The following is an 18,624-nucleotide window of genomic DNA, read 5'->3' on the forward strand; positions in this document are numbered from 1 at the left end:
TTAAAACAATAGATGCCAATGTGGCAATTAATGTGTAAACATCTATACCTGTTCATGATTGTGTTGGATAGGTCAGATATTTTAAGACTGTTTCATTTCTCTACCCCTTTTGCCACAACAATATTTTACTTTTTAATGTGGTAATTTTCTTCACACTTTTTACAGATGGAGTTTGTATGTACTTGATGTCTATATAATACCTCTTCCCCGGTTGGAGCATCTGGTGTGCCTCAAGCATCTGCTAATAGAAAATGCCCTGCTTCTCATCTCATTATGAGATATATCATTCGTTTTAGGCTCAAATGTACCATTGACAAAAATGAACTTCTCTCATTTGTTATGAAAGATGACAATAGAACACTCAAGTGCCACATTGTAAGATTTTATTGTCAAGATCCACTTTCCCCCTACTACCAATACACACAAGTGCAGTGTTGACAAAATGTCAGCAAGACATTGACATCACACTGCTTGCCCCAAAGCTAACAAGGACAGGGAATTTAAGCATGAGATTCAGTATTGCCCACTTGAGAGAGACTTGTTCTGATTGAATATGACTTGATAGGCCCATTGACTAGTGACAGCAGAAATGCTGAATCATGAAATTATTGTGGAAAATGTTCTTGTTAAAAATAAACCCTCAATTTTAAGCTTACTCTTATTTTTGGTATCTTCATTTGGATTATTGTCTCCATTTCTGTATTGGGATAAATATAACAATTTAGAAATATGCAGTAAGGCGTTGGGGCAGAGCAGAGCCTGCAAGCAGGCCTCTTGGCCTATGGTGACGTAGCTTCCATCCCAGGGGTGGGGTTGGTGGTGAGGGAGGGATAGGGGAACACAAACCTACCCTACTCCACGGGTCCCAGCGCAGGGCCCTATCAATGCCAGCTGGTTCAACCACTGGGGCAGCAGGGTCCCAGCCGAAACACACTGACCTAGTATCAGGTCACATCACAACCAGACTAGGATCAGCGGTCCTTGGGCTATTTCCTACTCTTCCCTTGGTGTATTGGGATCTGTGATTGTCCTCTGTCTTCCAGAGCTAAATAGGCAACAGTAATCCACACGGTGCCTCAGTCAGTTGTTGGCTCTAGCAGCTCAGGCCAGTCATCAGCACTACAGGGCTCCTCCCCAAGCTCCAGCCTCAAGAGTGAGCAGAGGCATCAGCAACTCTCCCTGAACTGAGCTACCGAGGCCTGCCTTTATACTTCCTGTCCTGCCCCTTGACTTCTGGTGGGAGGGGTGACCTGACCTGACCTGCCTCCACCCACCCAGGTTCAGAGTGTTTCCTTCCCCTCTGGGTCAGTGGAAGGCCAAGGGGGACCAAGCAGGATGGGAGGGACATGGCAGTGAATAAGCCGAATGGGGATGGTGGGTGGGTGGGGCTGCAGGCGGAAGAGGTGGGATGGAGCTAGCCTCCCTGAGGGGAAGCTTCAGCCACTGCCCATGTCGTAAACCTCAGCCATCCCTTTCTAGGTGGGCAGGGGCCATTGACTGTTCTGTCCTGGGGCCTGGCATTGCTGTCGGCGGGCCTGGGATAATAATATTATTATCTTCATTTCTCTTTGAAACTTGTAACTCCAACATAGTAAATTGTTTGAATGGCTATTGCTTAATGTATTGTTTGAGAAAGGACCCATTGACTAGAGATCAAATTGTTGGCTTGCTTTCGTCAAAACCCATGTGGTGGAATTAGCTGTCAAGCGCCCAGCATTCTTCAGCTATAAGAGAAGCTTCAGGCCTGATCCTTTTCATGTCAAATCTGCTTAAACTTTGACAGGGGAAGTCTAAGTCATAAGACTGAGGTCTCCAGGCTTGCTTTGGATTCACCCTGGAATTCTCATAGAAGAATTTGAACAAACTCTGCACATGGACTGCCTATTGGAGTATAACCTTTTAAATTGATTCCAGAAAGACTTTTACAAATCAGCAGCCCCATCATCTCTGCTGTGACACTGACCTGAGAATTTTACTCATATCTGTATGTATATTAATTTTTTAACCACAGTAACTCTTCCTTTTTAAAAAAAAGAAAATCTTAGTTTTAGTTAAAATGGATTGGCTGTAAATGTGTATTTGGGTGAGATCTGAAACATTCATTGACCCGGTGGGCAATGTGTCAGGTCTTTTCGGATTGGTAGAATTTTAAGAAGGGTGAATAAGGTTTTCAGTAATTTCTCACTACACTAGACTTGGGTGTCTGGATGGGAGCCAAAGGCTGGATTGCTTAAAGGGGACTGTATTTTGGCTTCTTAGTAACCAGTGTGATAGTTGTTTTGTTACTGGCTTGGTGAATCTAAATATAAAATAAACTATCACTTTTGGAGATTATCTGCCCTATTCCTTGCAGTGTGCCCTGGGTAAGCATTCTCAGTGTGACCCCTCCACGCACCAGTCACACCAAGCCTTACTCTTAAAGGCTGGGCTAAACAAGGTCCAATTTCTGAATGCTACTTTTTACAAAATCTACCATTCAGTCAACACTCCCACCCCCCGCATAGTCAGATTATATATGAAAAGTAGCCAAGGACAGGGGGAAATGTTTCAAACCTACATCGCCCTTGTCAGCGACCTGACCTGACCTGATCTGTAATACTAAAAAAGTGCGGACTGTCATTTTTTTTTTTTTGGGGGGGGGGGAGGCTACTGACATACAACGCCTCCCCCCTGCAGTCTCAACCCCATGCTCCCCAGCCCAGTTCTGATGTGGCGGGTCGGCTCTTGCTGCTCCTAATTCGCAGTCACAGGACAGGAGGGGTCTCGCTCTGACCCCACTGGCCATTTCAACCCGTTCGTCCCAGGGCCGGAGCGGTTTTGGTGGCCACATACCACGCGGGTGCTGTAGCTTGTAGCCCTTACTCAGGCACGACCCCCCCGGCCATACGGGCAGCCTGCTTCCAGAGCACTGATAGCAGCTAGAGGGCGGCAGCACCCTCGCGCCAGGCGCCGCAGAGGCAGGTGGCACGGGACCCACCCCCTCTCCAGCCTGCTTTGCATGAGGGCCCCGAGGCGGCACTAGGAGGGAGGGCGGGGCTTCAGGGCCGAGTTCGTTATTTAATAACTGTCACTCCCAGAAAAGTCACGCGAGCGAGCACGCAGCGGGCGGGGCGGGGCGGGGCGCGACGCGACGCGACGCGACGCGACGATGGATAAGGGAGAACGTGTGACTCTGTCCCGTTACACGCAGATTCCCACTTTACCTACTCGAGGGGGCGGGGCCGCCTCGCTCGTAATCCCACTTCTCGCGATACTCCTACCATTAGCGCGGCTGCGGCTACCGTGGGAGGTTCTCGTGGGAACTCTTCGAATCCCCGCCAATGAGCAGAGGCGCTCCACAGGTCCTAGGCTAGGAGGGGGAGGAGCCAGTCGCCGTACGTGGCAGGCGCGGGCCGGCAGAGCCGGGCGTTGCTGTTTGATGCTGTGTTGCTTTGCCCTGTCTGCCCGCCCGGCCGCGGCAGCGAGGTGAGGGCGCGGGCGGTTGAGCGGCTGCTGCAGCAATGAGCGCGCGCCTGTGAAGAGCCGCGCTCAGGTTAACGGGCTGGGCGCGCGCACGGCTGCGTGGGCGGGGGGGGCTTCGTACCCCCCAACCCTTCCATCCGGGCCCTCGGGAGGAGGATGGATGCGACCGCGGAGCTGGAGTCCTCGCTGGAGCTGAGCTACTCCGGCCCGGGCCCCGGGGGGCTGCCCCCTGCGCGCTCCCGCATCTTCAAGATCATCGTGATCGGGGACTCGAACGTGGGCAAAACGTGCCTGACCTACCGCTTCTGCGCGGGCCGCTTCCCGGAGCGCACGGAGGCCACCATCGGCGTGGACTTCCGCGAGCGCGCCGTCACCATCGACGGAGAGCGCATCAAGGTACCGCCGGCCCCCGCCCTCCGCCGCGGGGGGAGCCGTTCTGGGGGAGCGGCCCTGCTGTGCTCGGCGCTGCGCTAACACCCAGGCCTTGCGGCTGCGGTGATCCCCGACCCCTCCCCACACACGCAGGACTGACACCGCCCCACCCAGCCGCAGGTGCTGGAAATGGGAGAGCTGCTGCACCGCCTGGCTTGCAGTGGTTTCCATCATATGCAGGGTTTACAGTTGGGTTCAGTGGATCTCAGCACCCCCACGATAAAAATTGTTCCAGCTCCGCTGCATCTGGACCTCCTGCCCCGACTCACCGGTCGAGGGGTAGTGTCTCACTTGTGCGGTGTGTGTGTGGGGGGCGGGGGCTTTAGGACCTCATTGTCAGGCCCCCCCATGCTGCCCGTGGTGCTGTTGGCACCTGGTGGGTGAATGCGGCTGCCCTGGGGCCTACTGCTGCCTGCGACAAGCAAGAGAAACTGGCTGGTGAAATCTCAGCCCTGGCTCCTGCTTCCCATGTGGGCATTGGGCAGTAAGTGCTGGGTGCTGACAGGCTAGGTGTGTGTGTGCAGCTCAAGAGCATGTTTGTCCCAGCGCTGGGCACATCCATCACATAGAGACTTGATAAATAGGCGCTGGCATCTCTCAGTGTAAAGCTGCTGCCTGAGTAGGTTGGGGTCCTAGCCTGCTGCTGTCATGGCACTTAGTTAAAGCTGGACTTCTGCATTCTGGGATCTGTAGTCCCTTCATGTCACATCTCCATAGCAAAGCTTCAGGGGACCATAGAAGTCTGATCACTTCTGCTTCATAGCTTGTGCACAATTCCTTGTCTGTATTAGAAAACGTGCACTGGTGTAACTAAATGGACAACCCCATGGCCTCTACTAGGTGTTAAAAAGGACAAGACTAGCCCTTTTAAAAAGTCTTTTGATTTCCAAACACATCTAAGAGATATGTCAGTGTTTACTTGTGACTTTGCTTCAGATGTGTGTTAACTTTTTCATTGACTCACAGAGATGCAATATTTCTGGGTAGCATCACCAAGCTTCCCTGTAAAGTGCAAACATCAATGTCATGTGGGTGCCACTTTTTTGGAATATGCATTTGGGCCTAAGGCTGTCAAGTTATTCTGGCTGTGGTCTGAAATGTTTCCCAAATTAAGTTGCTTTTGTAATGCAGACATAAAGATCCCAAAGATGACATGCAGGCGGGAGGAGGAGAAGGCAAGTTTGTGTTTATTGGGATACTTTGTCTCTAATGTCAGTTTCAACTTACAATAACAGCAGTGAGAATTCTACAAATATTCTATATCAGAAAATGAGGGACGTATGTAATAAGGAAAGACGGAGAGGTGTGAGCTACGGTAGATATTTTACAAGTTAATTCAAGGTGTTGAGTGTCAGTTTTTAGCAATCAAAGAATGTAATGTTCTTCAATGACAAGTTTTTTTACTTCATTCAGATTGTCACACTGCTAGGGGCTGGAAGGAGGGAAGTTGAGCATTGGAATGTGTCAGATTGGATAGCTAGATTACATTTCTCTCTCACTTTTCTGAATCTTAAATTTTGTTAAAGCTTATTCTTACAAACCTAAATTTAGGGTAAAATTTTACCCAAGTGTGAACTTTGGCCTGCAAGCTCCTAAAACCAAATGTACTAAATAAACTGAAATACTCCAAGTTTATCTAATACTTACGCACAATGGAGCACTAAAAAGGGCACATAATGAGTCAGTTATAAGCTCTGGTGATAAGATTGTGTTAAAAAAATGTTTGGGTGTAGGAACTGATCTTAGTGGTCGTGTCTGAGAGGGAAAAACCCATACCCTTGGGATTGCTCCATTAAATTAAATGTCAGCAAACCCTTGATACCTTAATATTAAGCTGATGTTTATGCTTCATACTTGCATGGCTTCTGATTTAAAAAAGCCTAGGAAGTCTCCAGGTCTTTCTGTTTTCTCTGCTGCTGTCTTTCTCTTCCCTCCTGTAGATTTTTCTCTTCACATATTCTATTTTTTATTTTCCTACTGTTTTCTGTTCTGCAGTCACACATCCTCCTGTTTACCTACACTATTCTGCTTTGGTCCCTTCCCTTTTTTATGGAAACTCCAGAATTCTTTACTTTATCTCTCCTTTTTTTCTGAGGTTGTACAGTACTGTTCCCTAAGCCAACGGTTCCCAGCCTGGCAGGTGGGACCCCTTGGGGGGGGGGTGCCAAAGATTACAGGGGGTCCAGCGGCTTCAATAATATTGAGGTAATTTAGCCCCCCAAGCTCTGCGCCAGGTGCAGCAGCCTCAAACTCTATGCCAGCTGGAGTGGAGGAGCAGCTCGCTGGAGCTCCATGCTGGTCAGGCCCTTTGAGCTCTGTGCCAGCCAGAGCAGAGCAGCAGCAGCCCCAAACACCCCTCTGGCCGGAGCGGCAGCGCAGCCCGGCACTGGCCAGACACCTGGTCAGAGAGGAGCAGCCCTGCACCGGTGGATCGGTCACTTGTGTGAAGATCTCTGACTCTGCTCACAGCAGGAGAGCTTTGCAAAGCTGTCCTACAGTAGGCATGGCCACTGTTCTTGTTGGAGGAGCTGCTAAGCATAGAAATCTTCCCTTGTTGCTCTGGAAGGGAAGGGAAACGTTTACGTATTAGTCTCCCCTTCCTCTCTGCTGCTGCTCTCTCCTCCTCCAGGTAGCTGAATGATTGGTCTTTTGCTGGCTGCTCATGCACAGAGCGCTTCCTGTGCAGCTGTGGAAATGCTGTGTCATTGGTAGTAACACAGGCACAATTCTTTTTTACAAGATTTTCCTTCTTGGGCATTTTAAAAAAAATGCAGGGGCAGTAAGTGTTCATGTTTCATTTTATTTTGTAGACTAATGACTTCATTACTTTTAGGTCTTTTTGAAGCAACAGCCCTTATATGTGATACACACTAAAGCTATGTCATAAAATGAGTATCTTCTGAATTTTAACTTTTCATCTATTTGATTCGAACAGTAGAAACCGGAGAAAACAAGTGTCTTAACTCTCTTTTTTTTTTTTTTTTTTTTTTAAATTGTATTGAGGGTAAATAATGACACACATGAAATGAAAAGATGAATATCCCATAAGTCATATCCCATGCTTTGGAGCGCTTCACTAGTTTGCAAAGTAAAATGAAGTGCAGAGAAATACATGAACTATCTTAATCAAAAGGCCATTTATATTTTTAATTAGTGTAAATACTGTATACAAACTGGTCATGGTGAAGGAGCCTCATGCCATCTAGTTCAACCCCAAGTCTGTCTAATTCAGCTGGGAAGGTGGGGGAGGGAGGCCTGTTAAATCATCTTATTATTTAAATACCTGTCCCTCAGATTCAAGAGTTGAATTGTGGTGTTGAGGTTTTCCCTTAAATCTAATGTCCAAAAGGGGTCTTGGCTGCATCATATTCTAAACAAAAATGCTACCCCTTGATGTTTGTTATTGAAATTATCATGGAATCAGAGTCTCAGTGTCAATCCACCAAAATGCATTGTTCATCAGTGTTGTGTTTGTGGGGAGCCGGGGAATGGAGAAGTCAAAAAGCAATCCGAGTATAGTCTGCAGTATCTCATATAAATACTGGGATGTCTGCAGGAGTTGGCTGGCTAACAGAAGAAATGCTTATATTAAAAGTGAAAAACTTTGTGCACAGTGAGAAAGATATAGAAAACTACTTATGTTTCGTGATCCAACATATCAAGAGTATATATAAAACAGGGTGGATTGATTTAAATCAATGTGATCATGATTTAAATCACCAAGAGAAAATCACACATGCACAAATACAATAGCACTTATATTTTATTAAACTAAATCTTAAATGTTTCATAAATGTTTCACATTTGCAATTGCAGCAGTCTCCTGAGTTGACAGCTGTCCTTAAACTTTTTTTTAATTTTCAAATTTTATTAACTCTAACAGACAAGCCATCACAACACTAAATGTATGCTGTCCTTAAAACTTCTACAACTAGCTCTCATCTTCCCCACTCCCATTGTCATTTTTATTCATAGACTGAAACAGAAATAGGAGTTTTCCTGATTTTTTCAACCCTGAGTTATTTCTTATCTTTGAGTGAATAATACCAAATGATGAAAATATTCTCTCTGTGCCTGCAGAGGAAGCTACTGCTGTGAAAAGTTTACTTAGCAACTGAAGAAACTCTATTTCAAGGTGCCTGGCTAATGATTTCCACCAATTCAGGGGAGTGGCTTTGTTCAAAACATCATCAGTAAACCTGTACTGTTTAAATGGTTCTGCTCCAGCCCTGAAATTTATGATGACTGGCATAACTGAGGAGTGATTTTGAGACGCCAATGCCATGACAGCATCATCATCTTCAGAAGTTAGGCATCTACCTTTATATCTGGGGTCGAGAATGTTCACAAGAAAATGAGGTGGAGTTAGTGCTTCATCCAGTTGCTTCTTTATTGCCTGCAGTTTAACTTTCTGGTGAGGTATTTCTTTCTTCAATGTCTCATGAAATGGCTTCCAAATTTCGACAGCATCAGCAATGCAGCAACAATTTCTCTGAGGTTTGTTTAAGGGTATGGATGTAGGGTTCCGTATACTGAGCATATCCTCTACGTTCCTCTTTATTCCAATGTTAGATATTTTGAATGAGATACTTCCATCTGTTTTATCATGGTTTTCGTCACAAAGTTTTGTGAAAATAGGCCAGTTCTTAATAAATGGTTCAAAACAATCAACCACAAAATTCCATCAAACATCTTGAGGGAGAATTAGTTTGGATCCTTCTGCTCTCTTCAGTGAAGCTGAAGCAAAATGATTGTTAGGGATGTATTTTGCAACTTCAAGAACATTTTATTTTATTCCTGGAGAAGACATACATAAGTCTTTGGCTAAAAGATGCATTAAATGGGCACTGCAGCCATATGTTATTAAGGAGCATCCTTTCGTTGTTTCTTCTAAGTATCTTCTCATCTTTGCCACGTTTGCAGCATTGTCTGTGTCAAAACTGTGCACGTGACAGTTGAATTTTTGTTCACAGTTTATTACAGTTTTCACTGCCACTTCTTTTACATATTCTGTTGTGTGGCCATTTCACAATGTATCTATTGTTTCTGAAAGATATGCAACTCCATCTTCTGTTGTCACACAGGCACATATTACTAGATCATTGTGCACATTACTCCATCCATCAAGGCTTAAACTGGCAAATTTCCCCTCAGTATTTCTTGAACACTGTTCAAGTTCCTTCTCATACACTGTATCTAGCAACCTTCCACCAAGGTCTGCTCTATCAGGTGGAGTGTAGCCTGGTCGTAAGGACTCCACCATGTCAATGAGGTGTTTATTGTTAACAATGCGAAAAGGAGAATTTTGTGGCATAAATGAACTGAGCAATCTTTTCATCTATGGTGTCTTGTTGATATTTGCTGGTCCTTATTACAAACCCATCCATGGTGGTGGTTTTACTGGATGATTGAACTCTTTTGCTTGCTATTAATACTTTGTTGTCTGAAGTATGGTTAGTTGCAGCACTGCTGCTAAAAGTACCAACAGATGACTCTGAAGTTGTTGCATTTAGACAGTCACAGTCGAAGTCTCTTATGCTTAAATGGAATCCTGAAACAAAATTCAAAAATGATTCTGAATAGTCGTTCTTTTCAGTTCTTCTCACTCTATTATCCAGTTAATCATTTACATTTTTTTCAGCAAGGATGCAGATCCGATTCCAAATTACCAAAAAAGCTAAGACTGACTGCACTTAGAGTGCACTTAATTTTGGAGTAAGCCCCACAGAACTCACTGGCACGTCTGTTTTTTGAGAAAACAAGTATAGGATGGGGTTCCCTTGGGAAAGCTGAGTTATGCTGAAGTAAAATAGGGAATAGACTGATGGTATCACTTTTACGGTCTGTGGCCATGATGTTCCAAAATAAGAGGCATGTATTATGTAATATAAAATAAGAAAATGACACCCAGTGGCAATTGGCAAATCTAGATTTCTCTTACTGCAGTTTTCTGTACCATATATTTGGGTGATAGATTCTAAACCTAGTTAACTAATTAAACAGGCCATAAGAATTAGCTAAGCTAAACTTTTTCTCTAGCAACATCCAACATATGACAAGTAAATTCCCAAGCTGTTTGCTAAATCACACCTATGCTAAAAGGCATAGAGAGAGACTCTTGAAGAATGATGCATTGCAAAGTGAATTATTTAAACCACGAGAGTTTTGTGGCACCTTAAAGACTAACAAATGTGTCTGGGCATAAGCTTTCGTGGGCGGAAACCCCTTATGCCCAGACACATTTGTTAGTCTTTAAGGTGCCACAAAACTCTCGTTGTTTTGCTGAAAACAGACTAACATGGCTACTCCTCTGGAACTCGTCAACATGCAAGGCACTGAACTATTTAAGTTACTAACCAGTTGATCTACATTGTTCTTCAGACATATCCACATCTTCATCCACATAATTTTCTCTCAATAAGCAGTTTTCATTGATGTTTCATTCTTGCAACTAGGCCCTACATCTCCTTCTTGCACTGCTTACACTTGATATGTTTTCCTTTTTTACCCAGGGAAGGAGTTTCTTCAAAATATTCCCAGATAGGGTCTCTCTTACACCCAGAAGCCATGAGTTTTTCTGTGACAAAAGTGTGGGGCAATATAGGAAGCTGTGTATATATTGAATAATGTCTTCCCTTTTTCTTTCCAGTCCACTCCATCGTTCCTTTCCACTCTGCCTCTGTCCTTTGTCTCCCTGTCTTTAAGACAGTGTCTTAACTAGCTCCCCTGCCTTGCTTGGCCCAGCTCCACCACCATATAAGCACAGAACAACAACAATCCTATCCAGCCTGTGTCTTTCTTTGCACATGTGACTTTAGCCTGCTGAGAAGCAGAAACTGAAACTGAAACAAAGCCCAGAACTTTCAAGAAGCAAGAGCTGGTAGTTAGGCAGGACAGACTAGAGCCATTAATTCATTTTTATGAGACTGTAAGTTTAGCATGTTTGTGATGAGTTTTAATTGTCACTGTTAGTTTTTAAACAAGAGAGAAATATAGTATTTTATTGATTGATTTTTTTAAAAACAAAAATATCCGATTTAAATAAAAAGAATTAATTTTTTCTTTTTATATCAGGGTGGATAATCAGTGATTTAAAAAAATAAAATAATCGGAAGTCATAGATTTCAGGCCACAGTCTGAATACCTGCAATTAAACAAACTGTCCTTAAATTGCAGCTTTTCATAAAACTACATTTTTTTCCTCTTCTCCTGCATCAGTGCACAGTAATAATGCCCTGGGTCTCATCTTTGCTGAAAGCCTTCACTATCACTTTCTTACATTTAGTATACTTTAATGAGCTCTACTTTTTTGGGGAGAGTATCCTTTTAGGTTCTGCAGCTGCCCAAATAAGTCAAATTTTAAATGTAGAGTTCAAATAGTGTATCATAAGACGGTTCTGTAACTCCTCAGCAGTACACTGTCCCAGCATAGGAGCTAGTTATTTTATCTGCCCTCTGTATCATCTGTAAATCTCTTGGCTTTTCAGGGTTTCTTGCGAAATCTCTAGAATCAGATCCCAAGAAAGATGAGAGAGAGCTTCCTCTGAACTAGCGTCTGGGAAAAATGGAGAGTAAAAGAGAACAGGGAGGGTTCTCAGCTTGTGTGGATTGTCATAACTCCATTGATTTCAGTTGAGAATCTTCTCCCTTTTCTGTTGTTTAGTGAACTTTGTGTTGGAGAAAGATACCAGGCTGAAGTCCTTTCACTGTGACGAAAAAAATGTATTTAGGTACCTAATTTAGGTATGCAAACTTCAAACTCTTGGTATCTCTTTATATTTAGTCACAGAACTGGTACAGCTTTGGTAACAGCAGTACAACTTCCTTATGCTATGCTACCAATGTCCCTATTCTGAAAGGAATCTTAGGTAACCTCCTCACCCCTTTGCATTGGAGTCAGGCGGTGTCCTTATGCTGCCTTACTTGCAAATCATTATCATAGTTGGGAAGTAGAGAAAGAAGGAAAGTGAAATAAGTTAAAAGAAATCTTTCTTGCATTTAATTCAGGTGCTAATTGCAATAATAGGCTCCTTTCTTAGAATACTGTGCATATATCAGGAAAGCAGTTAAGAGAAACACTCAAGTAACAGTATAAAATGTGACAGATACCAAATGATCACTCACTTAAGCTCAGTCCAGTTGCCCCAAAGCTGTATGCTTCCATAGCTAAAACATATGGGACCATGCACAGTATTATTATAAAGAACATTAAATAGCAGTACATTTAAACTGGACATTTTTATTAGCAATAACATAGATATTATTTCACATACTGCACCTCATAGTTTTTGTAGTGAGTCTGAAAGTCAAGTGCCTTTGGCCACTTAGAGTCCTAGTTCCTGCACAACCAAACCCTTTGCTGTAAAAAGCACTTGATGGGTATTTTGATAGAGAAATGTGGTGTAAACTAAAGACACTTAAAATGATGTACATATAAAACTTAGTCAACTTTAAAAAAAAAAAAATTCTAGTACTACATCTGTATTTTAATCACACTGACAAATTTTATGGTTTACGGTTGCATATTCCTATTTTGAAAATGTTGCTTTCCCTTATTGCTATGTGAAAGACACTTGCAAAGAGAAACAAACCCGCACAAAGTACTGTCAAGTGGCCAAAGTAAACAAACAAGGTTAAAAATAGAAAATCTGTTTTTCTGGTAGAAGTAATTTTTTTCAAAATGAACTTCTGAGAAATTAAAAGAAAAAAAATATTAATCCAGCTTGATCTCCTGGATGTTGACCAAAATTAGAGTATAGAGCACAGAGTAGGAAGTCAGCTTTCATTGTAGACAAACATGGTGGGAACTTGTTTCAAAGTTCAGTTTCTCAACTTTCTTTTATTTCTGTGCACTTCTGATAAATGAACTCTTTTTTTAAAAAAAGAGGGTGGTGTGGGGCAGAACTACACATTAACTGTATAGCTAGACTAGTTAACTATTATCTGTCATTGTGGATAACTTGGCTTTATGGATGCCTAACTTTGAAATCCCCAGATCTCCTGGAGGCCATATCTTGAAAATGTTCTCTTACTCAGTTATTGAAAAGGTGGTTGTAGGTGCAAAGTATGTCTGATGCAGAGAGCTTTATCCTCTGACCAGCTCAGTACTGTCAGTGCAGAAGTCAGCAAAATAACAAGTATGCTGAGAGATGTATAGTTGTTGCTACTTCAGATAAAGGCTTTTGTTATTGCAGATTTTAATAGTCTTTTGTGTAAGATTTTACAAAATATCAGTGCCAGTAAACTCTTTCAGAAAGCTGTAGTGGTAATCAAGCTATATGCAACACTAATTTTTTTATATCTTTAATTATGAGCAGAAGGCTCTGAAAACAGTATTTACCATTTTGTAGCCTTCTAAAACTGTGATTGAGAGAGAATTTTCTTCAAGAACTAAACTTCACAGTATGACTAATACAGAGATCTATGTGGCTTTCATAGTTCAGAATGGTTTATATTATTGCTCAACATGAATTGAAACCAGTTCTGCTTTTGTTTTCTCTGTTCCTTTTTGCCCTTTCAGATCCAGCTGTGGGATACAGCAGGACAGGAGCGCTTCAGAAAAAGCATGGTGCAGCATTATTATAGGAATGTACACGCTGTTGTGTTTGTCTATGATATGACCAACATTGCCAGTTTTCATAGTCTGCCATCGTGGATAGAAGAATGCAAACAGCATCTGGTTACCAGTGATGTACCACGGATTCTTGTTGGAAATAAATGTGACCTGAGAAGTGCTATTCAGGTGCCTACGGACTTGGCCCAGAAGTTTGCTGATACTCACAGTATGCCACTGTTTGAAACCTCTGCTAAAAACCCCAATGACAATGACCACGTGGAAGCCATATTTATGACACTGGCTCATAAGTTGAAGAGCCACAAGCCACTAATGCTTAGTCAACCCCCAGATAGCGATAAGATCCATTTAAAGCCTGAGCCAAAACCTGCTATGACCTGCTGGTGTTAGATCACGGTATTCACGCAGTTACCACCTTGTCTTGTTTGCAAATACTCTAAAAGTATATCTTGGCAAAGTTCCAGGATTTAGTAGCAATTATGTATGATCTCTTTAGCACTTTAATGCGTGTTTTTTTCTTGTATAGATATGCCCCACTCATGTTTCTGCACTTTGAACTATCTCAATTACTGAAGCTTCACTGTACATATACAGAAAAGTAGACTTCCTAAAGAAGTTTGATGCCACAAATTCACTTACTTGCTACTTGAGAGCATTTCCATCACTTATAGCATGACTAATAAATCAATTTATTTATTTTTTGTTTGTTTTTTGGTTAGCATTTCATTGGTATAATGTGGGAGGATCAGCATTTTGGAGTAGCCACATGACTCACATCTTTGACCAGAAGAGGGTGAGTTTTGTGAAGTGATGGTCTTGTGAGTGTCTGGGATAATGACACAGAAGACAGACATTTCCAGTTCATCTCCAAGCAGCTATAGGTGTAGATGTGTGCTGTGAAAGGAGGGCCATCAATAAAGATCAGCCTAGAATGTGAGGGAACACCATTGGTCTCATAAGTTCGTCATTCCACTTCAAATCCTGGCTATTCATACATGGCAAAGGGGGGAGAATCTGAACTGTCCTGGCATTCAAATAGTTTTTTAAAGGCTAAAACATGATCAATTCTTGTAGTTTGCACATTTTTATCCCACATGCTTCCTTCTTAGAAGTTTGGTTAGAGCACAGGGATGAGATTTGAGGGAGGATCCAGGTTTCTAATCTTGATTCAGGCCTTCCTGTGCTCATAGGCTGCAGAATAGGGAGGAGAGCTAAATCAAAGTACTCTCATACAAAATGAATTGGGGTTGGGGACTGTTGTTATGCAGTAACATCATATGAGTTCATGTTGCTCCTGTGATTTCAGTGAAGAAGTTCAGCTCCACACAATACACGCATAGTTGCAGAGTTAGAAGCATCATTTTTTTGCAGCATGTTCCCCTCTCAAAGTAGCATAATTTTATGATGTATTGTACAAGTCTGATGTTAGGCTAAAATCAACAGCCATAACTCTCCCACCACAACTTCCAACTTAATTAAAATTTCTTCACGTGGATCATTTAAGAACAAATGCTGTTTCTGAATTGTATATCCCAAGGTAAATAAATGTACTCGATTGTCTAAATTTGAGCAAGGTTGAGACACACAAATACTGACTGTTTTTGAAAATAATCTGAAAAAGTAATTTGAATGAGGAGGAAGCTTTTTAGGGACTGAAGTATTAGGAAAAAGTGCTAGTTCTGATGCCCAGTTGCCACATACAAACCTTAGGTTTTGAAAATGTCAAAGTCACTAGTTTTAATGGTAGTAAACTGGTCTCTGCCAGAAGAATATGAAGGCAGATGTTCCGTGTAATTGAAGTTGGTTACAAACTTCCGTAACAGTGTTCCATTCATGACCACTTGCATAATAATAGAATGAGATATTCTCTTTAAAGAACAGAGAATCTGGGAATTCTTTAAAATATGTTTAAATACAGAATCATATAAATTATGTATGGAGAAGACCTACCATGTAATTTTATTCATCCCCAAACAGATAATCCTTAATAGATCTTCAGGCTAAATCCTGCTTGGGTAGGCCCTTAGAGTTTTTTTTGCAGAAGTAAGGTGAACTGGATTGGATTTTTAGAACCCGACTCTTCCTCTGGCTTTGCCTGGTGTTGAAAAAGAATTGCAACCATTTCATTTCAGGGTTTTTTATTGGGTTTTTTTGTTTTTGTATGTTTGTTTGAAGGTCATGTTTCATACTGGAAAGCATTCTGGATTGCACATAACTGTATGGTTACATCAAAAGGGAATGTAAGCCATAGAATTTAATTAATCATATAACATTCATATCCAGTGATCTAACAATAGTGTGCTGCTTTATTATATGTTCAAAGAAAAGATGTAAAAATGTGGAACTCTTCTTATAATATGTACATTGTATGATGCTGATTTGAAACTAAACATGAAGGTCATTTTAGAGTTTTGTCAACTACTATCCTGGTTATCATGTCATGATAAATAACTGAAACAAGATAATTGTATTACCCAAACTATGAAAAGTAATAAAGGCTTTAATTATTCTATTACACTCTGCATTGGTGAGAGAGAAAATCTGCTGGCTTTCTTCTAGGTTTAGAAAGATCAATTTGGCCTAATCATACTGAGATTAAGGATTTTTAGTGGGTTTTTTTATTTTTAAATAGATACAGTATAACTATTTTTGTAAATCCACAACTGTGACAATTTTATTTATGCAACACTTGAAAAAGGGAACTCTGTTTTATCTGCTTCAAACCTTAACTAGAATTTGATTTACAGTATTTCTAGAAACAACCAGCTTTTTAACACTAGGGACCTTAATGATTTTTTTAAAAAGGGATTGATCTTAAATGTATTTGTGCTACTACAAATAAATATGGTTTACAGTCCTCCTGGAGGATTTATTTTTTCACTCATGTCCTTAATCCTCTTTCAAAGGATTGATCTGAAGTGTTTGTTGAAATACTTTAATACTATACAAACTTTCTAATCTTAATTTTGTTATTTTTTAATATTCCAAAATCAGTCAGAGGGCTGAGAGTAAGGCAGTAAATTATGTAGACACAATATCAACGTTAAACTCTCAGTAATAAGCAGCTGGGACTCTATCAAGTTTTATTTTAAGCAAATTACTTACGAATTGTAAATAAGGGCCCTGAATCATAACCACATGAAATAATGTTTAGCTGTGTAATCTGGTCTTTTCAGCACCAAGCATGTTTTGATATTCCTGCACTAAGGACAGTTGTCTTTAATTCAGGATCCAATATTCCTCCTTGTTTTCTGTAATAATGTTCTAGCCACAGAAAGGATATCAAAGGTACTGAATATTTTGTGTATGTATATTCATCCTACCAAAATAGTCATGTTTTGTGTCTGTTTAAAAAAACAAAAACACTGGCACAATCCCAGCAACCTAATAAATTGGCTTTGCTGCAAAGAATGGTCCACTGTCTTCATTTGTGTTATAGGGGGGGACATGATGAAACTATTTGTTGGTATCTATAATTCAGGATAAGTGGTAGCCAGATAAAAAGAAATTGTCTTCATTGATCTAGACAACAACCTCGTGAAAGATTTTCAGTGCTTGGACCACTACGTCCTGCTCCCTTGCAGAGTGACTTCCTCACTACATGAAATAAATATCTCTGCATTTACCCTAATCTCAACTAGTGTACCCAGTCAGGTTCATAATCCAATGATTAAAGTTACTGGACTTTGATTTAGGTTATTTGGAGGAGTACAGCAGTCTACTGCAAGCAAGAAATGGAACGCAGACTTGCCTCCGCCTGTGAGCTACAGGACTTCTACCACTTGGAACAGCATGAAATGTTGAGAGGTGCCTCCTGAGACTCTTGCAGCTCTCAGTGTATGGACATAAAGGCGGAAAGCTGGGAGCTATAGGTAGAGCTCTCATGATTGCATGTCTTGGGCCTGCTTCAAACTGTGCTGCTGCAGTTGGTGTGATCGCAGGCTAATGGGTGTTCGTTGTGCACTCCTCACCTCTGCCCAGCCATCCCTCCAAACGGGGGAGAGAGGCGGAGGTGACAGCTGTCGGACTCTCAGGAGGTTAGCTTTTTTTTTTTTTTTTTTTTTTTTTGGGGGGGGGGGAGGAGCAGCAGGGGTGGGAGCTATGCGCTCAATGCTCAACAAGCAACTCCCCAACTCCATTTTCCTGCTCCCCAAAATTTAATGGTATGAAGGAGCTAGGAGAAGTGGGGAGCTGGTAGCTGAGGAACTCTAGTCCTGGCCCTGCTCTGTTTATAGTTGCTACCAACAGTTCCCCTCTGTGGCATAGTCAGGTACAATACAGACCAGTGGACGGCTGTCTCATCCCTGCCCTGTAACCTAAGATGCCTTGCAATGCCTTGGTGCAGTAGCCTCCAAAAGCCTCCTGGGTTGCTCACACATAGCCACCAACATGCATGCTACTCACTCCCAGATGTGTTTGTGTAATGGAGCCTGCCAGTCACACCCTAGCTCTCACCGGCCTTGATTATACTGTAGGATGATCCTAGCATACTCCCAGTTCTAGACTTTCTCCCAGAAATATTTCATCTTGTGCCCAGTCCTCTCCTGGACAGTCCAAATGTATTAAGTCTGTTATTCCCTTTGAGGAATAATATACCACTTGTTACCTTAAATGGAGTTACTCACACGCTGCAATTTAAATATGCTGGATTAGATAAAAGTTAATTAACTACAAAGACAGAGATTTTAAGTGAATACAAATAATGAGGAATAAAAATCAGTAGTGGTTACAAGAAAAAAAAAAATGTTTTCTAGTTCCTCAGTTAACGAAATGTATTAGATTCAAGCAGTTTCTTACCACATGCTTCAAGGAAGATTACTGACCAAACTTTTTGGGTCAGGACCCCTCCCCTAGAGTCCAACAGCTATTTCCTTTGTCTTCCTGGGTGTAGAGAAGGTGATGGTTGGGGGAAAGAGGAGAGTAGTCTTGGGGTGTTTGCCCCCTCCTTTTTATAATTTCTGTCCCTCTTTGAACCGAGAACCAAGAGACAGGGAGCAGTTATGGAGGGATGTTCTCTGCTCGTTTCCCCTCCGCCCCCACACCTGTTTGAACTTCCTTTGTTTTCTCTTCTTGCTTGACTCTGTTTAGTGCTTAAATGCAAATTAAGGCAAGCACTCATTCCTTTGTTTCGGATAGACCTGTTTGCTTACTTCAGC

The 18,624-nt window shown here is 42.0% G+C and overlaps 1 protein-coding gene across 1 annotated transcript; it reads left to right on the forward strand.

Annotated features, from left to right (window-relative positions):
- The first annotated feature begins 3,222 nt into the window (after positions 1-3,222).
- On the forward strand, positions 3,223-15,990 carry RAB33B (RAB33B, member RAS oncogene family). The gene is made up of 2 exons (XM_067567991.1): positions 3,223-3,858; positions 13,415-15,990. The coding sequence occupies exons 1-2, from the start codon at positions 3,619-3,621 to the stop codon at positions 13,856-13,858; spliced, it is 684 nt and encodes a 227-aa protein (XP_067424092.1). The 5' UTR covers positions 3,223-3,618; the 3' UTR covers positions 13,859-15,990.
- Positions 15,991-18,624: the final 2,634 nt, after the last annotated feature.

The sequence above is a fragment of the Emydura macquarii genome, unplaced genomic scaffold (assembly GCF_026122565.2).
Source record: "Emydura macquarii macquarii isolate MOO-44397 ecotype Brisbane River unplaced genomic scaffold, CSIRO-AGI_Emac_v2 contig_2834, whole genome shotgun sequence".
NCBI lineage: Eukaryota > Metazoa > Chordata > Testudines > Chelidae > Emydura > Emydura macquarii.

Coding starts and splice junctions, on each gene's coding strand:
- RAB33B (XM_067567991.1), top strand. CDS start 3,619: ATGGATGCGACCGCGGAGCTGGAGTCCTCGCTGGAGCTGAGCTACTCC. Junction 3,859..13,414: donor TCGACGGAGAGCGCATCAAG/GTACCGCCGGCC, acceptor TTGCCCTTTCAG/ATCCAGCTGTGGGATACAGC.